Source organism: Leopardus geoffroyi, chromosome D3 (genome assembly GCF_018350155.1).
Source record: "Leopardus geoffroyi isolate Oge1 chromosome D3, O.geoffroyi_Oge1_pat1.0, whole genome shotgun sequence".
In the NCBI taxonomy this organism is placed as follows: Eukaryota; Metazoa; Chordata; class Mammalia; order Carnivora; family Felidae; genus Leopardus; species Leopardus geoffroyi.
The window spans coordinates 1,062,214-1,085,014 of record NC_059339.1 but is presented as its reverse complement, the minus strand read 5'-3'; the positions used below and the strand labels follow the sequence as shown (position 1 = coordinate 1,085,014).

Here is a 22,801-nt window from a genome sequence, read left to right as displayed (position 1 = left end):
CACAGAGTGCCGTTTCTGCTGTTTCAATAGGCCCTGATTTTCAGCTTCCTCAGCCTTTCCTCGTGTAGCCGTACGTTCTGTGGCTTCTGATTGCATGTATCTGTCTACTCCAGCCGGGGCCTGGGGCTGTGGGGCACTCCACGCATATGTGTATCTTTGTCAGCTTGATAACTTCTGGTTTATGATGTTTGCATCCCTACTTTCTGTGAGATGAGCTATGAGGACGAGCGGGCCGGCCCTCTTGCTCGTTTTGGGGGGCAGGGATGGAAGGAACACCCAAGAAGCGGGGAGCCAGGTGGGAATTTCAAACCATGGAAGGATATTTCTGTGCCTGTGACCCTGGCACAGCAGGAAGCAGACAGCCGGTGGGGGGGGGAGGGGGGGGGAGCTGTGGGTGGCATCCTGTCCCTTGCAGACATAGACTCTCTAGCCGGGTCTGACTTGGGAGCACTTTGGGGTCCCACCTCACCACCTGCTCAGCCCTGTCCTGAGAGGTGACCCCCAGCGGGTGTCTTCCTCTCCCCCAGCACCTCCCTAGCTCTGTGCACGAAGCAGTTTTTGGGTGGGAGCCCTTTGAAGCCATCGTACCGGGCTCAGACAGTTTGCAAACCTCTGAGGGAGACTCTCCCCAAGCAAGGGCCCTAGTGCCCACCGTTCCCCTTCTCTCCCTGAGGTTTGAGGCATCTTCCTGTTTTGTCCTGGCTCCTGCAACAGGTCCGAGGCGAGGCTTTGGCCCCAGGCCTGGGCCCTCTCTTTCAGGAGCTTAGAAGAGAGTGTCTGTCTGATACGTAGTGGGTGCTTTGTGTGCTGGCAGTTGATGTAGCCCAGAAGTTGGTGGGGGCTGGTGGGGTGTTCTGTTCTGGTTATGGGGTGATGGCAGCATACAGCCCGCGCCTCTACTCGGCAGCGGTCATGCCTGCCGGTGAGCGGGGCGCCGTCCCTCCACCGTGTGTGGGAACAGAGAAGGGCCGCGAGGCCAGGGGAAGGCCTCTAGGGAGAAACGTACCCGTCACCAGTGCCAGTGCCGAGTTCAGATCCTGCTTGGCCTCGAGCTGGTGATGCCGGTTACCGTCCGTGGTAGCTGGTTGGGATCACCCACCTACAGCCAGGCTGTGCCCTGGCCCTGGGCACAACTGTGACCCCAAAGGACCTGCTCCTCGTCTGTGCTGAGGGACCTCAGCTCCAGTGCCGTCTCTTGCGTGGCTCGACAAGAATCTCAGACTCACTTGCGTCACGTGCCAGTGGGAGCATGCCTTCAGAATCTCTCTCTGGTGCTGCTTAACGGTGCTCGTAGTAAGTGCCGATCAGACGGTTACACTTGACTCAAGTAACTCGATTTTAACTTTGATTTTTTTCAGGAGAACCTTAAGTCGGATTAAAAAGGGGGGCGATAATGCACCATGGCAGCGGCCCTCCGAGCGTCCAGCACCAGCTGCAGAGGCCCCGGGCCTTCGCCAGCAGTGAAGAAGAGCAGCAGGCCCACCCAAATCCACCCCAGTCCCCGGCCACGCCCTTCGCGCCGTCGGCCAGCCCGTCCGCGCCTCAGTCGCCCGGCTACCAAGTGCAGCAGCTGATGAGTAGGAGTCCCGTGACCGGGCAGAACGTGAACCTCGCCCTTCAGAGCGTCGGACCAGTGGTGGGGGGAAACCCCCAGATCACGCTCGCCCCTCTGCCGCTCCCCAGCCCCACTTCTCCAGGTTTCCAGTTCAGTGCCCAGCAGAGGCGGTTTGAGCATGGCTCTCCGTCGTATATCCAGGTCACTTCGCCGCTGTCACAACAGGTGCAGACTCAGAGCCCCACCCAGCCCAGTCCCGGGCCGGGCCGGGCCTGCAGAGCGTGCGGGCAGGCACCCCCGGCCCCGGCCTGGGCCTCTGTAGCAGCAGTCCCACCGGGGGCTTCGTGGACGCCAGCGTGCTGGTGAGGCAGATGAGCTTGAGCCCGTCCGGGGGCGGGCACTTTGTGTTTCAGGAGAGCTCGGGCCTCGCCCAGATGGCTCCGGGCACCCAGGTGCAGCTGCAGCACGCGGGGGCTCCCATCGCGGTCCGAGAACGGAGACTGTCACAGCCCCACGCGCAGTCCGGGGGCACCGTCCACCACCTGGGACCTCAGAGCCCTGCGGCCGCGGGCGCGGCCAGCCTGCAGCCCCTGGCCAGCCCCGGCCACATCACCACCGCGAGCTTGCCCCCCCAGATCAGCAGTATCATCCAGGGGCAGCTGGTCCCGCAGCAGGTGCTGCAGGGGCCGCCACTGACCAGACCCCTGCTGCCCGGGGTCGGGGTCGGGGTCGGGGGGGCTTCGGCCTTTGGGATGACGTCCCCGCCGCCCCCCACGAGCCCTTCCAGGACCACGGTGGCCCCGGGCCTCTCCAGCCTTCCTCTCACGTCTGCGGGGAGCGCGGGGGTGAGGAAGGCTCCCAAGAAGTTGGAGGAGATTCCCCCGGCCTCTCAGGAGCTGGCCCAGATGCGGAAGCAGTGCCTGGACTATCACTACAGAGAGATGGAGGTGTTGAAGGAGGCCTTCAAGGAGTACCTGATTGAGTTGTTCTTCTTGCAACACCTCCAAGGGAACATGATGGACTTCTTGGCTTTTAAGAAGAAGCATTATGCTCCGTTGCAAGCTTATCTTAGGCAGAATGATTTGGACCTGGAGGAGGAGGAGGAGGAGGATGAGGAGGAGGAGGAGGAGGAGGAAGAGAAGTCTGAGGTTATCAACGACGAGGTGAGAAACGGCAGTGTAACAATTAGAGGACCATGCTACGCAGATTTGAGTCTAGGTGACTGTTGCTGACGCGTAACCTACGAGCCTGGGGTGTTTCTAGGATGTGGTCTCATCAGGATGTGATCCAGGAGTAGACCCGAAGACGTATTTTGTTGTTTCCTGAGGTGGGGGGGGGGGGTGGGGAGCAGTTCTGGATGCTGGCAGGAAGATGCAGGGTGGCCCCAGGAGCACTGCCGGTCCAGAACTGAGCACTTTCATCCAGAGAAAGGTGGTCCCGTTTCTCGAGGGCTACCGTGGCACGACCCAGCCTTCCCCTGTGCTCGGCTGGTGGCATGGGTCTTGGCCGGCACTGAAGCTAGAGGTGTGGAGACTTTCTGGCTGCTTGTCGGGGTTTCACATTTTACTCCTACTGGCCCACCTGTTAAAAACCCCACACGTGTGGTTTTTATATTTAAAAAAAAATTTTTTTTTTAACATTTATTTATCTTTGAGACAGAGAGAGACAGAGCATGAGCAGGGGAGGGTCAGAGAGAGAGGGAGACACAGAATCGGAAGCAGGCTCCAGGCTCTGAGCTGTCAGCCCAGAGCCCGATGCGGGGCTCGAACTCATGGACCGCGAGATCATGACCTGAGCCGAAGTCGGACGCCCAACCGACTGAGCCACCCAGGCGCCCCACATGTGGTTTTTAAAGAAGGGATTTGAATCACTAGGTTTTTATAGAATACCAGTCATGATTTTAAGTCACTAGGTATATTTGTGTGGTGCCTTCGTGATTAAAACATAGTTGTTACAGCAAAAAAAGTGAGAGTTTTTCAATTTTTAGATGTAGTCTTCATTTTGATAAATTAAACAGTTTTTTTTCAACGTTTATGTATTTTTGAGAGGAAGAGACAGAGTGTGAGTGGGAAAGGGGCAGAGAGAGAGAGGGAGGCACAGAATGTGAAGCAGGCTCCAGGCTCTGAGCTGTCAGCACAGAGCCTGACGCGGGGCTCGAACTCAAGAGCCGTGAGAGCACGACCCGAGCCAAAGTCGGACGCTGAGCCGACGGAGCCACCCAGGTGCCCCTTCAATTTGAGAAATTAAACTCCCATGTGTGTGCAAGTACCTATCGAGTAGGATCTCTTTCAGATAGGGAAGTTTTCGGGTGCCTGGAACGGTGCTTGGTGAATCCCCCAGTTGAGGTTTTTCATTTCCATAGTGATTGCTGAGACCCTTTTACTTGTACTTCCTGAAAAAGAAGCTGATGCAAACAGGGCAGTAGTGAGGGCTGCTGTAATGTGCTGTACTTTGTGCCTTTGTGTTGTGTAGTCTACAGTACGTTGGTGGGACTGACTTTGTTTTATGATACAGCTCAAGTAATCGAACTCATTGTCAGCTCTTCTCCTGCAAAGAAATCAGCCTTTGCTGACCAAAAGCTGGTCTCTTTGCTCTGCCGTCCTCGTTGAGATTTATGGACGTATCTGTGTGGCTTTGCCATTGTGTGTTTTCTTTTAACACCCTTTCCAGAAAGGACCATTTTTATGTTCCAAAAGTTTATATGATTGTTTTGAGGACGACACCTCTGTTGCCATGAAATAGTGAATTTCAGTTCTCTCTCTGGACTCCAGCATTGTCCGAAAGGATCAGCCCCCCCCCCCCCTTATCTATGCTAGCGAGGAAACAGTTCCCTTTTTGCACCTTCCTGCTGAGACAGACGCAGTAGGCCCCGGGGCGGCTGGCACGCAGCGCGGGTCGCCCGTTAGGGTCTCGGGGCTCTGGCGCCCGGACACCGCCTGCCGCTTCCCCGTTGACGGTTCGAAGCCGCAGAGGGTACGGGTGCCGCCCCGCGCTCAGACCGGAGACGCGCGGCCGAGTCAGGTTGTTATGTTGCGAGTCCACCGTGAGTCAGTTCGGTGTCCTTTTACGGGAGTTAATGCAAAAGCGTTCCGTTTTTAAACACCAGACGTCACCGAGCTTATCAGCGATAAAATTCTGACAAGATTTTGAGCAGTCTTAAAAATTATGTTGCCTTTTTTTCTCAAAATATCTCCTCTCAGGTAAAGGTTGTGACAGGAAAGGATGGGCAGACTGGTACTCCCGTTGCTATAGCAACCCAGCTTCCGCCAAATGTTTCTGCTGCTTTTTCATCCCAGCAGCAACCGTTTCAGGTACTTTTCGATGGTTCTCAAATGTAGCCTCATCCCAGACTTCCCTCCATCCAGATAATTTAACCTTCGATTTACTATTTGCTCTTCAGCATTTTTGTCCAGAGCCCATTCCTTATTTTTAAAAAGTTAAAAAGCCTTCCTGCATATAAGATGATAAAATTTGATAAAATTAAGTTGCATGAGTAAATGACAACACAGACCTTAACGCATCATCATTTTTTGTGTGTCGACTGTAACGCAGTGGTAGCGCCAGCATGCATGTCATTTAACACCGTCCCGTTGAATGTGTACTCAGGATTCCTTGTGCGCTGTGTTTTAAATGTTTGGTTCTTTCTTGTGTCTCCTATCTGTATTTTTAAGAACAGTGCAAAACAGAACAAGAGAAAAAAAGGTGTAAGCAGGTGGTAACTTGATGTTTTCTGCAGCCGGAAGAAACGCTGAAGGGAGACAGTCTGGAGTCATCAGGACCGTAGGCTCCGCACGGTGTCCACGGAGGGCGAACTGAGTAGCGTTAGTTGTCTGAGAACCAGATCTCTCAGTGTGCCATCGGCGATGCCAAGAACCCGAAAGCAGAGATCAGATTCTACTAGGACGGAGTGGGCGGTTCTTGGGTCTGAAAGTGCTTTCGTGTTTGTAGCGACACTGTTTTGTAAACAGTTTTTTTAGTTTTAATTTTGCTACAGTTTCAGACGTACGTGTGAGTTGCAGAAACAGTTTTTGAAAGAACTCCCTCTGTGTCCTTTACCTGGATTCCCCGGACGTGCACCTTTTGACCCTCTGTGGTGTCTTCGCTCTCTCCTCCGTGTGTCCGCACACGTTTCCCCCGGAAGTGGGTGACAGGCAGGTGCCCACGCCAGGTCATGCGCTTTTATCCCTAATACTCAGCATCTAGTAGGGACGTCGTTCCCTTGCTTAACACGGTACAGGTCGCATCAGTGCTACGACTAAGCCACAGCCCGCGTGCAGTTTTTGTCTCTTGCCTCGATGGTGTCCTTTATACAGCGGACTCTTAAACAGTGCAGGGGCACCGTCCCCCTCGCACAGTGGAAAATCCACATGCGGCTTTTGACTCCCCCAAAACTTAACTACCGAGAGCCTATTGTTGACCGGAAGCGTTACAGACGATATAAGTAGTCGACTAATATGTTCTGCGTGTTATGGGTTTTATATATCGTGTTCTTACAGTAAGCTGTAGAGGAGGAAACCCTAAGGAAGAAGAGAAAATAGTTGCAGCACTCTGCTGTCGTCAGCAATCTGCACAGACACGGGCCTGTGCAGTTCAAACCCGTGTTGTTCAAGGGTCAGCCGTAGTGGTTTTACCCTAGTCTTGGGTCATTGACAGGGCTTGGTTGTCATGTCTCCATTAATGTCGTGGCACGTCTTTAATCTGGGCTGACTCCTTGTCTTTTTCTTTCTTTTCTTTCTTTTTTTTTTTTTTTACTGTTTGTTTATTTTTAAAGCAGAGAGAGACAGAGTGCCAGCGGGGGAGGGGCAGAGAGAGAGGGAGACACAGAATCCCAAGCAGGCTCCAGGCTCTGAGCTGTCAGCACAGAGCCTGACGTGGGGCTCGAACTCACGAATCACAAGATCATGACCTGAGCTGAAGTCAGATGTTTAACCAACCGAGCCACCGAGGTGCCCTGCCGGCTCCTTGGTCTAACCCTAGGTCTTTCCTGACCTTCACCATTTTTAGTTGAGGCTGGCTGTTTTGTGGAATGTCCTTGGAGAGCAGGTTGTCTGACGTGGGCCGTGTAGTGTTGAGAGGAGTGCCGCAGAGGTGGCCCGTGCCTAGGTCACGGCTGTGTCGGGGCCGTGCGGTCCACGGTCCTGCAGCTGGTGATGCGCACTCTGACCGCTGGGGGAGGACGGCGTCCACCAGGCTTTTGCAGTGGAAGTTCTTCTCTTTCCTTTGGTAAATGGTGAGTAGTTTGGGGAAGATACTTTGAGACCGTGTAAATATCCTGTATCTCATTAAACTATCTTTCCAAAATCCGATTTCACCTTAAAGCTTGCAAAATGGATCGTCTAGCTCCGTTGTTCCTTCTGCACTTAGCAGTTGGCCATCTGCTGTTAACGGTGCGCTTTCTATATTTGTTATGTAGGTTTTTATTTTAATCAGTGGATTATGTCACTGATGGTATTTTTTTTTTAGCCTTATTTAATTCAGTGAAACTCGCTCTGTTTTGTCTCTAGTTCTGTTGAGTTTCTAGTTCTGTTCTGTTTTGTTTCTGGTTCTGTTGTGTGGCCACCATCGCGGTCCAGAAACCGCTCTGTCACCCTCTCTGAACCTTTGCTCTCTGCCTCTGTGGTTTTGCCGTTTCCAGAATGAAATCTAGAGGGAGCCCTACCGCATGTGGCTTCTGTCGCTGAGCGTCCACGCTATGCCATTTACCAGTAGTCTTTTCTCGGTTTGTTTATTCGTTCACCCTTTGAAGGACACTTGGCTTGTTTACTTAGCACAGCTGCTGTCACTGTTCGTATGCAGCCTTGTGTGTGTGTGAACCTAGGCCTTTGTGTCCTGTGGGTACGACGCAACCTCAGAGGAGGACTGCGGGGTGTTGCTGAGTGTGGGTTCGATCTCAGGAGAAGCTGCCAAAGTCACCCGGGGGGAGGGGGGCTGTTCCGTGCCGCGTTCCTGCCACCCCCCCGTGGCGGCTGGGCCCCGTATGTCCTCTCTGGTCGTGCTGACATGTGTGCAGTGGTTCCAGTTTGTGGGCTCAACTGGCCGCCTGGGTATCTTCTTTGGGAAAGTCTTGCGTTTCTTTGCCGAGTGTTGTAGTTGAATCGTGTGTGTCGCTGTCGCGTTTGAGAATTCTTTGTATCGTGAATGTGAGTTTCTTGTCAGGTACAAATTTGCACATGTTTTTCTCCTATTCTAAGGCTTATGCTTTTCTTCTTTTACACTATTTTTCACAGAGCAGAAGTTCTACATTTCGATGCACTGTTTTACCGTTTTTTTAATCTTATGGATTGTGCTTTTGGTGTCATATCTCAACTCCTGGTTCAGCCTGAGGTCACAGATATCGCCTGTGATTTCTCCTGGAAGTTGTATGGTCCACGGTCCCCTCTGAGTAAAGTTGTGGATGACGTGGCAGACGTACGCAGAGGTTCATTTCTCTGCGTGTTGATTTCCTGTTGTGCCCGGACCGTGTCGTGCACTCACTGTTCTGCTTCCCTTGCGCTGACTTTGCATCTTGGCTGAACACGAGCCGACTCTTGTCTGTGTGGGTCTCTTTCTAGACTCTTCGGTCTTCTCTTCGTGTGTGTGTTTTTCTGCCAGTGGCACGCGTTGTCGGCCACCGTAGCTTTGTAGGAAGGCTTGAAACCAGTGTGGGTTCAACTTGCATTTTTCAAAATTGGTCTGGTCATTCTCATAGAAATTTTAGAATCCGCTTTGTCGCTGTCTACGGAATTTAGATTGGGATTGTACTGAGTCTGTTGACCAGTTTGGGGAGGAGTAGTGTCTCGACCGTACTGAGCCTTCCAGTCTGGAATATGCTGTGTCTCTCTGTTTTGGTCATCTTTTGTTTTTGTCTGTGTTTTGTACTTTTCAGCATGCTGATTCCGTACCTATTTTGTTAGATTTGTAACCGAGTAGTCCAGTTTTTCTGCGGTACTGTAAATGGCAACCAAAAAAGAATTTGGGATGTTCCTTGCAAGTATATAAGAATACAGGTGATTTATTTGAACCTATGTTCCACAACCTTGCTGAACTCTTTTATTAGTTTTAGGAGCTTTTCTGTAGATTCCATGGGATTTTCTACATAGAGAATTGTGTCTGCAAAGGAGGCAAGATTTCTTTTTTCCCTGTCTATATGCCCTTTATTTATTTTTGTTTGTTTTGCCTTATTGCACCGGCAAGGGCTTCCAAATATGCTCTTAAATGGAGTAATAAGAGTAGACATTCTCACCTTCCTTCCGATCTTTGGGGGAAAGCATTTCGTTTCTCACTGGTGGGCCTGATATTTGCCTGCGGAGTTTATAGATGTCCTTCACCGGGTGGAGGGTTCTTTATGTCTAGTATTGATCACGAATGGCTGTTGAATTTTGTCAGATGCTCTTTGTGCATCTGTTCGTGTGATCATGTGATCTTTCTTCTTTGGCCCGCGAGGGTGGTGAGTTCCGTCACATCAAGGTGTAATCTGTTGGAAGGACGTGCGCAGATCCTGAGCGTTAGGGTTTGTGGGCTTTGTCAAGTGCCCGCGTTGCCCACCTCCGCTGGGCCTCCTTGTGCCTCCGCCATCGTCCGCTGCCCGTTCCCCTCCCCCTCTTCTATTACTGTGTGTTTTGATGGTCAAATGGCAGGTGATTTGGAGACCTTCAAGCTGGCCCTCGGGCGCCATTGATGTATTTGCGTCACTCTCTGAGCCCCTCCTTCCTTGCCAGCACAGAGCGTTTAAGGTTCATCCTGTGTATTCCTCGACCCAGCCCAGACTTCGTTTCTGCACGGTTCCGGTTCCTTCTGGTGGGGAATAGTAATTTGGCCCTCAGACGCGTAGGTGCTTCTTGTAACGAGTCTGACACGATCGAAGTTAAATTCTTTACGTTTGATACCGTGGGAACTTCTATCAGCAGTGTGTCTTTCCCGTTCATGCTTAGCAGAATGGAACGCATTATCGTGTTTATAGACGGGTTGATAAATGTTTGCCTGAGGATGGGGGGATGGGAAGGCAGGGAGTGCCCGTCAGCTTACGAGAAACCGGTGTGGTCTCCACAGTGACACAGATGATTAAACCACTCTCACCCACTACCACACTCACTAGGTTTCCAGAAGTGAAACTGGACAGAATCGGTTGACGTAGGTCAGTGGGATTCTCATCTACGTTTGGTGGGAATGTAGCATGGAGGTGCGTGGGAACATTTTGCGTGACCTGAAAAGGTGGACACGGGCAGACCCTTTGTCCCGTCAGCGTGCCGTGAGGAGTTCTCGAGTGTCTACACCAGAGACCAGCTACGGTAGTGTTCCCCGCAGCGCTGGTCCTAATCGCCCCCGCCTGGAAAGAACCGGATGTCCCCCGGCAGGAGCCCAGATCCGTGGATCGTTCACGTTCATACAGAGGAGTGCTGACGAGAGCCACCGGTGGGGAGGGGGGCGGCCGTGGTCCCGACGCCTGTGGGTGTGTGTGGGGCTCAGCTACACCTTATGGAGCGGAAGGGCTTACGGGAGGTTCTCTAGGAAGCAGAGCCCAAGGAGTACCTTGTGGGGAGGAGTCTGAGCTGACGGCGTCCCGGGAGGTGCACACTCGTGCACACTCGGCTCAGGTGGCGAGTCCCCAGGCGGGGCAGGGGGCAGGGGCGGCAGTCTGAGCCTCGTGAACAGCCCACGGGCGGTTGCTGTTACTACTCTTTTCAACTGCGTGTGTTCATTTTTCTCCTTTCCCTTCTCCATGTTTTATTATGAAGAACTTCAAACAGAAAAGTTGAACAGTGTTCAGTGAACAGCCATATCCCACTATTTAAATTCTCATCGATTTTACTATGCCTTTAAGGTCACATATGCATTTTGGGGTATTTTTTTGTGTGCGTGATATATCTTGTAATCAAATATTTAAGAGACTACGAGAGGAAGACCAGGGAGTCTCCAGTCTGAATTACAGGTCTTTGAGGCAAATATGACTGCGTGTCTCAGGAAACAGGAGAACGGAGTGTGTGGGAAAAGAGTTGAAATGAAAACACGTCCCTTGTTTTCTTTGGAAAAAACATCTCAGTTTGAGTTTTATTATTTACAGCCAGTGAGTTTTTATATTGTCTAATCTGTATCGACCAATGAAACGCTAGAAGTAAATTCAGAATTTTCTGTGTTGCATATGTATTAATTTGCTTCCAGAAAATGCCGAGGTAGCGCTATGGGTAAGAGGTGTCCGGTGCACAGTAATACGTACACGTGCGTGTATGTGCGCACACATGTTCACGAGAAGAACCCTTGTAAGTAGTAGCTCTCAGTGATTTTTCTGTTAGGAGGTGAATAATTGCCCATAATTCCGTCCTTCTGACACAAAGGTGTTGTATGATATACGTCAGTTGACGCGGTGTATTTACTCTCTTTCAACCAACTCTCCTCATGTTTTATTTATTTTCAGTTCTCATTTTGACAGCTCCAAACATGCCATCATTTGGAGGAACTGTAATTCACTAAACCGGTTTTCTAAGTGTAGGTTCTACCTTTGCCGTTTGGAAAAAACTCTCAGGCGCAGCATCAGTGAATCAGGAAAGTCTGTTTGTGCTGCTTGCCATGTGCCGTCACTTGGTTTTCCGCCGAGAGTGGACACGCAGCGGCTGGCGTTACTTGGCCGGGCCAGGACAGTTAAGCATTCTGAGAAGGGTTTAAGACGGAGTCTCAGGATGACTTTTCGTTATTTGCGCCCAGTTTGAGGATTTTTTTTTTTTTTCAACGTTTATTTATTTTTTTTTGGGACAGAGAGAGACAGAGCATGAACGGGGGAGGGGCAGAGAGAGAGGGAGACACAGAATCGGAAACAGGCTCCAGGCTCTGAGCCATCAGCCCAGAGCCTGACGTGGGGCTCGAACTCACGGACCGCGAGATCGTGACCTGGCTGAAGTCGGATGCTTAACTGACTGCGCCACCCAGGCGCCCCAGTTTGAGGATTTTTATAATAACCTGATCGGTTGCCAGTTAAACTCTCCAAACAAATACAGAGTTCTCAGTTTGTGTATTCATTCGCTTCTAGAAGAACTTGAGGCGTAATTCTATTAGAGCGCAGTTGTTTACAAGAGAATACGGTCTTATTATTTAGATTTTTTTAAAGCCTTCTAATTGGAGATTATTTTTCAGTGATGACGGTGTTAGAGAAAATGAATAATTACAGTCCCGTAACCTTACCCTACAGATGCTCTTGATTCTTCCGTGTGTGTCCATATCTTTATGTGTATCGTCACAAGCGTGTAGGTATAGACTGTGCAAAGGTTGGCAGCTTAGCGTGCTGCCACAGACATGCCGTTAGAAAGCACGAGTGCTTGTCCTGTCTGTGACGTCCTCGGTTTCCCTGGGCCACGGGTGAGCCCGGGGAGGCCGCCCGTGGAGCCTTGGGCTGAGAGAGCGGGAGCCGTCTCGTCCACGGCCCTCCTCGCTCCCAAGTCCTTACCCCATTCTGACTTAGTTTATGGTTGGTTGGTTGGTTGGTTGGTTGAAATTGCGTAGAAGTTTCCTCCCTGGGGACCGCCAGCTGCAATGACCTCTTCGTTTCTTCCTCAGAATAACTTGTGTGTTCCTTGCTCGGTGGCAGACCATCTTTTCCACAAGCTGCATTCCTGGTTCCCTCCATTGTTCTGTTTCTTGCCATAGCTTCTAGATTCCCTGCAAATTATGTTGTGTTCTATGGATACAGTCCGTTCTGATGTTTTCTCTTAAAATGGGGACTCATAATTCACTTCCATCAGAGACCGTCTCTTTTCTCTGTTTTCTGATTTTGTTTTCAAGAGTTCCAATAAGTGATTGCTAACTGAAATCAGGTTTGTATTTTAAACACCTCAGCTTCCTTCCCAGTAAAACGCCCACGAAGACAGCGTAAAAGGAAGCGAAGTCATTCCGAAAGCAAGAGTTGGTGGCAGTGAGGAAGCCGGGATGAGAGGGGCTGGCCCTTCCTGCCCGGGCCCATGAGGAGCACGGGTGGTTTTGTTTCATGACGTCCAGTTTTCCAGCTTCTTCGTGTAGACACGCAGCCTCCCGGCACCATTTTCCGGAGGACTTTCCATTCCCTCTGGGTGCTGTGTAGCCTTGAGGACGTGACCGGGTAGCATAAGTGCGCGTCTCCTGGGCTCTGTCCGGTTCTTGTTGTGCGCCACGCTGGTCCCCGGCCCTTTCCAGGGCCGCAGAGTCTGGTCCCCTCGTCTCCTCTCGGGACTGCTTTCAGTTCGCTGAACAGCCCACTCTGCTATCCAGTGAATTCTTACTCCAGATATTTTAGTTTTCAGTTCTGGAATCTCCATTTGGTTCTCTTAATAGTTTCTTTTTTTCTGGTCGAGATGTTTTCTTTCTGTCTCTGTGCATACTTGTTGAAGCCCTGTAGAATCCTTGCTGCTGATTCCGCTATTTGCGTTACGCGGGGTCTGTGTCCATGGACTGTATTCTGAGTGTGGCTCGTGTTTTCCTGTTACTTTGTGTTTTTGGGCGATTTTGAGTGTCATGAACGACAGGTTACAGACACTCGGGATGCTGTTAGGGTCTTCTGAGGAGCACTGACTGTTTTGCTTTCATAGTTACTGTGTTTGAATCTTAACCGTGAAAGCCTGTGTCCTGAGTGAGGGCCCCTGAAATCTCAGTGTGGTTTTGTCGGCCTGTGCTTGGCGTCTTTGTTTTGGCGTTGTCTTAGGAGAAAGCCAGAGATCAGCAAGAGAACTCGGGGCCTCCCTGTTTCCAGCCGTCTCCTGGGGTGATTCCCCCTTCCTTCCTTCTTCTGGGGCCTCCTGCTCTCTGTCCTGGTGGCCTTCAAGCCAGTGAGTCTCTGTGTGTCTGGTTCTGAGCTGCTCCGTACGGCACGCACTGGGGCCTGCCCTCCTGCCGCAGACCTCCTGGTTCCCTTCCCCTCTTGCAGGCGTCTGGTCCTATTCTCCAGGTTTATGTCTGTCGGGAGTACGTGTAGTCCAATAGGAAGCACTTGGCCGTTACTGGAGACACAATCCTCTATCGGTTTTTTTTATTTAACAACAACAACAATAGCATGTTTTTATTACAAAGGTAGTATATGTTCATTGTAGAACGTTTGGAACATTTAGAAAAGTACACACACATGCACACACACAAAGTACAAATTACCTGTAATCCTGTCCCCAGACGTAGCCACTGTTCACATATCGTGTGTTTTTCAAATCATTCTTTTCTTTCTTCTCCTTTCCTTCCTTCCTCCCCACATCTTCACTGAATGCAAATGGGGGTGCTACTGTCCCTTTGAGTCAGCCACTGCACCTTTCCCCACGGGAGGCCATGCCCTGCAGCGTGGCTGGTGCGGGCAGTGTGGGGCCCACCCTGGGACAGCAGGCCCCACAGCCCCCACAGGCCATCATGGGGCCCATGCCTTGTTCAGGGCATGTGTAACTTGGCCTTTAAAATGGTTGGCTAAGTAGAGTGGGCAGAGTTGAATTGTTAAAAAAAAAATTAGCAACTGGTGATTGGTGAACATTGTCCTTAGCATTTAGCGTCACTGCAAGGTTGGTGCAGAGATGTGAATGGCGTGGGCGCCCAGACTTGCCTGGTGCCTGTCTTGCTTGGCCAGTAGCTTTTCATTTGAACATCTTAAATCAGCCAGCCCTACGGTGTAGAACAGAGGAGTATCAAGCGGGGCGCTAACTTGCAAAAATGCCGTGTGAAGACCCAGGTTTATCAGATTGTTGTCTGTCGAGGAGGGTTTTAGGGTCATTTTCCAGGAGGAAGAAAATCGCAACCTTCCTTTTTGTTATTCAGCTTTTGTTTTTTGGGGGGGGGGTGTGAGTGATGGCAGGCAGTGTGATGGACAGGGAGGCCGAGCTGTCGGATTTAGGACTGGTGTTTCCCGACACTGGCCGGTCCTCTGCTGTCGCTGTTGGTGCAAAGCCCGCTCGTCTCTGGGGGAGTGTGGCCCTGCATTGATAGGAAACTCTGTTAAAACCAGAATAAGATCTGTCACAAGTCCTTTTTGTCCCTCCAGAGGTAAGTTAGAGCTTGAAGCTACTTGTTACATATAAATCTATGTCACACGCAGCGGGCAGATAATATGTTGGCAGAGACTAGTGAGGCCAGTGTGGAATAATCACGATAGTTCGGTTTATGCCCGTTCTCTGAGGCACCTACGTGATCAGAATCTCATGTTTTCATTTTCTTTTTCAGCAGCAAGCTCTCGCGGGGGCCCTTGTGGCAGGGGCCGGAAGTGTGGGCGAAGCGGACCCCTTTAAGAGGCAGCAGGCGGGGCCCCCAGCAGGTACGTCCCGGAGCCCGGGCCTGTGCGGCCTCAGGGACCCGTTAGCTTCCTGCTGTGGGAGGTGCAGCGTGACGGCCGCGTGAACGCCGACGCACGTGGCTTGGGTTCGTTTCTTTGTACTTTGAAGGTAATTTTGTTGTTTTGACGACGATCAGCTGAAGAGAACACTCACGTGGCTGTGTGTGTGTGCTGGGGGCGGAGGTGTGCCCGTTGGATTGGGCGTGTCTGTTTTGGTTCTCTGTGCCCTGGAAGGCTCTGAGTCCTTAAAAGGACTGCGGGTAAGGCCGTCTTATTTTTCGAGTCGTTACTCATTTTCTCATACGAAGTTTTGAGAGTTACAAAACTCCAGTTACAAAAGCCCACATTTTACGTGAAAAAGTTGGACAGTCGCGGAAGGCGTGACTCGAGTCTGCCTCTGCTGTGGCCACCTGCTGGCGGCGTCCCGCGTGCACGCACCTGAGGACGTGGAGGCGCGCGCTCTGTGACAGCTGACGACAGGGCCGTCGCTTCCTGGGCCGTCCTGTCCTGCCAGGGACCGCGCTCTCCCTGCCGGCTCTCGCCCTCGGGTGCACGGCAGGTCCTTTCCTCCTCAGACCTTTGCTGGCGCTCCCTTTCGTTACCACCTTTGTTCTTTTACGGTGAGCACAGTCGGACATCTAGTCCCAGATTGTTTTCGACGTGTCTGTCACTGTGTCTGAGGAGGAAACTCCCAGAAAGGGAATTGCTCCCTGAGAGTGTGTTGGGGGTACACACGGCCCCACGGCAGGCTCGGCCTTTTTCAGGTCCGTCTGCAGTTTCTGGCATGCTCACGTTTTGACCACTTAAAAAATTTTTTTAATGTTTATTTATTTTTGAGAGAGACAGAGCACGAGCAGGGGAGGGACAGAAAGAGGGAGACACAGAATCCGAAGCAGCTCCACACGCTGAGCTGTCAGCACAGAGCCGGATGCGGGGCTCGAATCCACGAACCGTGAGATCGTGCCCTGAGCCAAAGTCGGACACTCAACCGACTGATCCCCCCCAGGCGCCCCACATTTTGGCTTTTTTATGAAGTACGATTACTCCTTTGGTGTTTGTTAATCTGATGGGTGCAAACATCTTTTGTTTTTCTGTGGATCTCTTCAATGTAGCTTTTCATGTTTGTTAACCGTTCGTGAGTCCCCCTCTGCTCAGCTGTTCATGCTCTTTGCCGTTTTGTGTGTCCGGTGGCTGGCAGTTTTCCCACGAACTTGGAAGAGCTTTCCATGTGGCGGCCACATCAGCCTTTTGCCTGCACGTGTGCAGAACCCTCAGTCTCCAAGGATGTCACTCCCCCTTCGTTCACTCTTGTATGAGACTGCTTCTAATATTTGAAGAGTTTTAACGAAAAGAAATTCTATTTATCAACTGTACCTTTTCTGGCTTCTGGAGTTTGAGTCACATAGAGGAGGGCCTCCCTGTTCAAAGATTATAAAAACACTTACGTGTGGTTTTTCTACTACTTGCACGGTTTTATTTTTATATCAAATTGCACCTTTTCTGAAAATTATTCTAGAGCAGTCTAAGAGGCCTCGGCTTGAAGTGGGCCACCAGGGGGCAGTTTTCCAGCACCCGGGGGCGAATGCAGGCGTTCCTCTTCAGCAGCTAATGCCGACAGCTCAAGGTAAGGCCCGGCGCCAGATCTCCTGGCTCAGAAAAAGCGTGTGCAGAGGGGGGTCTTGTGGCCCAGCTTTGGGCCGGGATGCACACAGTCATGGCACACGGGGCAAGTGGTTCCTGGGGCCCGGCCACTGCTCTGAGCGCCGATCCCCGCAGGGAGAGGAGGCCCCACGGGCGTGCTCCCGGCCCTGGTGGAGCTGCCGTCTCCTCATCCTCGGGCCCCAGACACCTGCGCGCTCCTTGATCGCTGCTGCAGTAGGGACCCCGGTGACCGTTCTGTTCCGCCTGATGCTAGCTTGCGAAGGTCGAGCGCCCGTCTTTCCTCTCTCGCGGGCTCACTCCTGCCATTGGGTTTACGGGGCCAAGTTGCCGCCGGTCGGATCCCCCATCGGGAGTGTGTGATGGCCGAGGCGCGGGTCCGTGACGAGCAGCGGGTTGCTCGGGACTCCAAAGTCAGTGCTGCCGGGACTTCTCCTGTCTTGCAGGAGGGATGCCTCCTGCCCCTCAGGCCGCTCAGCTCGCCGGACAGAAGCAGAGCCAGCAGCAGTACGACCCAACCACAGGGCCTCCGGTGCAGAACGCCGCCAGCCTGCACACCCCGCCGCCGCAGCTCCCCGGCAGGCTGCCCCCGGCCGGCCTCCCCGCCGCGCCCCTCCCGCCGGCGCTGCAGTTTGCTCAACAGCCGCAGGCGGTGGAGCCCCACGCGCAGCTCCAAGTCCCGGCCAAGGCCCAGCCGCCCAGCGCCCCTGTGCCCGCGCCCCCACCCGGCCAGCTGCCTGCCCCGCCGCCGCAGCCCGTGCCGCAGGCCCCGCACACCCCGATGCCCGGGAAGGCTCAGATGCAGGTTGCCCCGCTCTCCCAGCCGCAGGTACTTGGTGGGCACCTGTCCTGTCGGTTAGAACAGGAGCAGAAGCTAAGCGTGCTCTGGGTGGGGCGTGCGCCACACCGCTGTCGCGGGGTCTGCCCGTGGCTCGCTGTCCCGCTCGGAGCCAGTCCCCCGCTCAGCGTCGTCTTACCCGGCTCTGGAACCACAGTCAGGTTGTTGAAACACCAGAGAACAGAACAGCTTTGGTTGCTGGTTGCGGTTTAGTGGGAGCTCAGAGGGCCGCGTGGCCGTTGTCCCGGCTGACGTGGCCAGTGGTGTGGGAAGGGTGCTGTGGTAGCGCCGGCCGGGCCTGCTGCTGGGCCCTCTGCGGTGCTCTGCGCTCCGTGAACCTGTGTTTGTGCTCCTCCTCCCCTGCGGGTTGCTGTTTCTGAAAAGCGTGTGGTGAACTGCTCACCGTGCCCGAGGGGCGGCAGGTCCCTGAAAGTGAGCGTGAACCACTGGGAGCACTGCGGGGAGCACTGCGGGGTGGCCGGTGGTGTTCTCAGGGAGCTGTCTTAGCGTGTATGATGGAGCCCCCTGGGAAGGCTTCCCCTCCCTCTCGCCATTTCCCTTACGAACAAGGGGGTTTCCTTGGTGGCTTTCGACTCAAATGCTTCGCGGCTGCTCGAGATTGATGGTGAGGTTTGACCTTGTGTGGAAATGGAGCGACAGCAGTCACGGCTGCTTTGTGCTCGCCGCGTGCCTGCCACTGTGTGCCTTGCGGAGCACTTCGTCAGCTCTACTTTCGTCTGCCGGGCAGCCCTTTGCCGTAGGATCTTTCTTGTCCCCGTTTTGCCATAAGAAGGCCCGAGGGGCCGCGTACCTGGGCGAGATCCCGCAGCCTGCGGCCGGAGGAGCTGCGGTCTGCACCCCGACTGCGTGCGGGGCCTCTCGTGTGGGCCCGTGTCACGGCTGCGCGCGCCTGGTGGAGGAGGGCGCTGCCTCCTGGGCAGCCGAGCCTCCCCGGGCCACCGCTTCCCTCGGAGCTTTGTGCAGGCCAGCCTCTGGGTTTGGAACACTTGGTCTCTCTGAGCCGCATGCTGAGGTTTCGCCTGGATTCCGCGACCCGCCCTTGTCGATGAAAGGATCAGCTCCTTACAGACCCCACGGAAACCTGTCCCTTGTGCCCTGGCTAGGGGCTGACGGACCTTCCCTGTGAGGGCCCCAAACGGCAGGGGGGAGAACACGTCAGGCCCGTGGGCTGCACGGTTTGTGCTGCAGCCTCTTTCCCCCGCCGTGGATGCTGAGTGGCCCCCGAGCACGCACGTGAGGGCCGTGGCCGGACCTCCAGCGCCTTCTCCCCACACGGTGCGGCCGGCGGCGGGAGGACGCTGGAGGCCCGCGCCTGCTTGGGTGCGGTGTTGCGGTCTGTGTCTTCCCGGGTTCCAGCGTGTAAATGTGGCGCATTGGCAGCCGTCGGCGCTCGGCCCTCTTAGGCTGTGCCGGCGCCTTGCCCACCCTGCTCCCGGCGCCCCCATGGAATTCCCGCATGAACTGGGCTTTGTCTTCGGTCCGGGAGGAGGGCCCTCTGGTTGCACACGCTTTGACGTACGGAGAGGGTGTCTCACCCGACAGCCTGCCTGCCATGACAGGGGCACAGGAGATTTGTATTTGCTTTCCAGAAAAAGGGTGCAAGGCGACCACTGGGTGGTTTTTAGTTTAGAAGAATCTTATACGATTAATCCTAAAAAAAACCCATAAAACGGGAGAAAGTGCTAGAAAAGGTAAAAACCAAAAGAAGCTCCCGTGGGATAGCCAGCGCGTGAAAGCCCACCTGTGACGTGCTGTGTGTGTTTGTGTGCATGTGTGTGTGTGCGCACACGTGTGGGGCTCGTTCGCACTCCCGCAGGAGGGGCTCCGGCACACTCGCCGATGTGGGCGCACGAGCAGGGCTCAAGTCTCCTCTTCACTCCCGGCCTGTTTTCTGCCCGCCAGGCGGTGGCGTCCACAAGACCACCCGTGGACCCCGCCCAGCCTTGTCAGCGGCCCCCACCAGCTGCCTCTTCTACCTCGTCCCTCGCTCCCGCCAGCAGCTCTGGCCCGTCGCCAGCACGGGCCTCCACAGGGAACAGACCCTCCTCGGCAGCCAGCAAGTCACTGTCTCCAGTCACCTCCCGGTCCCCAGGGGCAGCCGTGTCAGCACCCCCGAAACCGCAGAGCCCAGCTCAGAACGCCGCCCCGCCCCAGGACAGCTCTCAGGATAAGCTGGCAGAACAGATAGCACTGGTAAGTGCGCTTAAAACCATCTCAAGAAGATTGTGAAATGTGTTCCAATTTGTGAAGCGCATTTGATTTTAATTTCTAAGGATGCGGCAGTTTGAAACTGAGCGCTTGGCAGTGAGGACGGTCGAACATAGTTTGTGGTCGGTTAGAAACCAAGGTTACAAGCAGGTTGTCTTTTTTTGCGTGTTTAAAAAACTTTCTTTAATGTTTATTTCTGGGAGAGACAGAGTGTGAGCAAGGGGGTTGGGGGGTGGGGGGAGGGCAGAAAAAGAGGGAGACACAGAATCCGAAGCAGACTCCGGGCTCTGAGCCTGACGCGGGGCTTGAACCCACGAACCGTGAGATCGTGACCTGAGCCGAAGTCGGACGCCCAACCGACTGAGCCTCCCAGGCGCCCCTCGCGGAGGTCGGCTCGGGAGAGAAGGTCCATTCTGTGCCGACATCACAGCCTGTGCTCGCTGTGGGCTGCGGGTGAGGGTCAGGAGGGCTGCCCAGGACGGCGTGGCCGTGGCCCAGCGCCTAGTTAGCACTTGCCGTTTGTGGGGTGACTAAGCGGTGGTGTTGTTAGACTTTGTCAGGGGAATCTAACCCGTCAGAGTTGGCAGGATGCCGCCGCCCCGGTGCTGCCGGCTGTCCTCTGTCAACCCTGTGGCCCTGTGTGGCCAGTCTTAGGCGATCGGTTTCTCCCCTCCCCGGTGGTTTTGGAGCAAGGGCCAGACGTGTGTCGTGTCCCTTGTAAGCGCTCTGACGCGAGCGTTGGCCTGTGCCTTGTGTCCTTGATTCTGGGATGGGGCGGGAGCCTTCGACCCTCGTGTCCAGTCTTGTCTTTCTTGCTGAGGCTTCGTGGACGCGGGGTCAGAATTAGCGGAGTTCGCTTCTGATCATGTGCCGGACGCCCCCTCCCCTGCGCTCCCGGCAGGAGAACCAGATCCATCAGCGCATCGCAGATTTGAGGAAAGAAGGCCTGTGGTCCCTCCGGCGACTGCCCAAACTGCAGGAGGCCCCGCGCCCCAAGTCGCACTGGGACTACCTGCTGGAGGAGATGCAGTGGATGGCCACGGACTTCGCCCAGGAGCGGAGGTGGAAGATGGCCGCGGCCAGGAAGGTGGGCGAGGCCCGGCGGCCGCATGGCCCGGCTCGAGTATGCCGCCGTGCGTGGTGGCACCTGGACCGGGTCTCGGAGGGGGCCGGCTCCTTCGCGTGAGGAACGTTTTGCTGTTGTCTGGAAAGCGACTGCCCTGTGGCTTCTTCCCGAGGGGCCGTCTTGGGAGTCCCGGTTGGATGGCCAGGGGCCAACGCGGTCTCCCGTGGCTCTGGGATTCGCGGAACGGGATGTAGGTTCCCTTTGTGGCCGGTCTGTCCCGGCACTTGGAGCGAGGATGCCCGGGGTGAAGCGGGGTGGGCGCCAAGCAGGCTCAGGGTCGGGAGTGGGCAGAGGCTGGTGAGTTGGTGGGCAGCTTGGGTCCCGGCCCTGCCTGGTCTTGTGGTCTGGTGTCCCCCCCCGGTTCTGGCGGAGGGCGGGTCTCCTCCTCACCAGTTCCAGAGCAGGCACCCCGTCCTGGGGCGCCGCCAGTAGAAGGCATTGCCGGTACTGGGAGTGTGGACAGGGACCAGAAATGTTAGGTCTCTGCATACGAGGCAGCTGTGTCCTTGCTCACGCGTAAGTGGCACCGGGCCCTGCTCTCACGCTGCCGCATCACCGTCTGTCCCTCAGGGCCAAGCTGTTCCCTTCTTCCCGCGCCCTCAGGCCTGGGGGGTGGTCCTGTGTGCCCTGCTGTTCACCTCCGTCCCCTCTGCTGTCCCCACGTAGGTTTGGTAGAGAGAACCCGAGAGCTTTGGAAACAGTGGGATGTGAGCATAAAAGGTCTTGAGTCTCGTTAATGGAATTTCAGGGAAACCTGACTGCTCCTTGGGCACATCTCACAGAGGAGGGTGGGCCTGAGCGTGTGGGCACCAGGTGGATGGGGCAGGTGGCAAGCCACGGAGCCCTGCGCTGTGGCTACGTGCTGCCCCTCTCACACGGCCCCGTGCCGAGGGTGTGATCAGACCAGGATGTCGCCCCGAGGAGTCTGTGTGTGGGTGGCCATCTGCAGTGTCCAGCTGGCCCCCAGCTTGGGGTCCCACAGCCGGGCGTGCTGCGGCTCGTAGTGTGTCTGTTTCAGGTTCCTTATCGGCACCTTTACTTTTTTTTAACGTTTGTTCATTTTGAGAGAGAGAGAGAGGGTGCAGGCGAGAGTGCGCCCGCGTGTGAGTGAGCTCACATGGCAAGCAGGAGGGGGAGAGGGAGAATCCCAAGCAGGCTTCACGCTGTCAGCACAGAGCCTGACGTGGGGCTCGATCCCACAAAGTGTGAGATCATGACCTGGGCTGGAATCAAGAGTTGGGTGCCCAACCCACTGAGCCACCCAGGTGCCCCTCTCAGCACCTTTTTCGAGGACTGCTGGGATGATGTAAGAGCATTTGTTCTAGAAAGCAGTTTGGGATTTAAAGCAAAAGCCTCGAAAAATATGAATCACCTCCCCCCAGCATGTTTCGTGCCTTGCAATTAAATACATCTTGCTGGGGCGCCTGGGTGGCTCAGTCGGTTAGGCATCCAACTCTTAATTGGGGCTCAGGTCATGATCTCAAGGTTTGTGGGATCGAGCCCCACGTTGGACTCTGTGCTGACAACTTTCTCCCCTCTCTCAAATGACTAAACGTTTAAAATACATGAGTGTATGTTGCTGCACTCGTGCAGCGGAAGGGATGCTTTTGTTACAAACGTTACTCCACGTTTGGTGGGAAGGTGTGAATCGCATGTCAGATGACGAAAGAAGGCTGTAACACAATTTGGCGTTCTTTCTGGAGAAAAATAAGCGTGGTTAGCAAACGGCACTTTGTGGACAGTCAAGTGGGGTGTCAGCGGGGTTTTTGCTGGTGCCGTGTGTGCCCCGTGCTCTCAGATCAGACAGAATGTGTGAGCTCCCAGCTGAGAAGTTCCTGCGCTGTGCGGACGCGCCTCCTGGGGCGTGACTCCAGGCTCTTGACCTTTCGTTTGCTAGCTCGTCAGGACTGTGCTGCGCCATCATGAGGAGAAGCAGCTTCGTGAGGAAAGGGGAAGGAAGGAGGAGCAGAACCGATTGAGACGAATTGCTGCCTCGACTGCCAGGGAAATAGAGTGCTTTTGGTCAAATATTGAACAGGTGAATCCTGAAATTTAAACGAAGTTTAAGTTAAACCTGACAGCACCGACTGTGCCTTCCGAGCACGCCTGACCGAGTGGCCCAGAGACCCAGGCGGGGAGAGCCCGCGGCGTGGT

The 22,801-nt window shown here is 54.3% G+C and overlaps 1 protein-coding gene across 1 annotated transcript in view; it reads left to right on the top strand.

Annotated features, from left to right (window-relative positions):
- The window catches only part of EP400 (E1A binding protein p400), a 99,013-nt gene that overhangs the window by 12,935 nt on the left and 63,277 nt on the right, over window positions 1–22,801 (top strand). Inside the window, 8 exon segments of the mRNA XM_045457784.1 lie at window positions 1,359–1,823; window positions 1,826–2,718; window positions 14,687–14,777; window positions 16,312–16,419; window positions 16,901–17,283; window positions 19,216–19,506; window positions 20,423–20,608; window positions 22,545–22,685. Of these exon segments, the coding sequence (XP_045313740.1) occupies window positions 1,394–1,823; window positions 1,826–2,718; window positions 14,687–14,777; window positions 16,312–16,419; window positions 16,901–17,283; window positions 19,216–19,506; window positions 20,423–20,608; window positions 22,545–22,685 (2,523 nt within the window). The 5' untranslated portion in view covers window positions 1,359–1,393.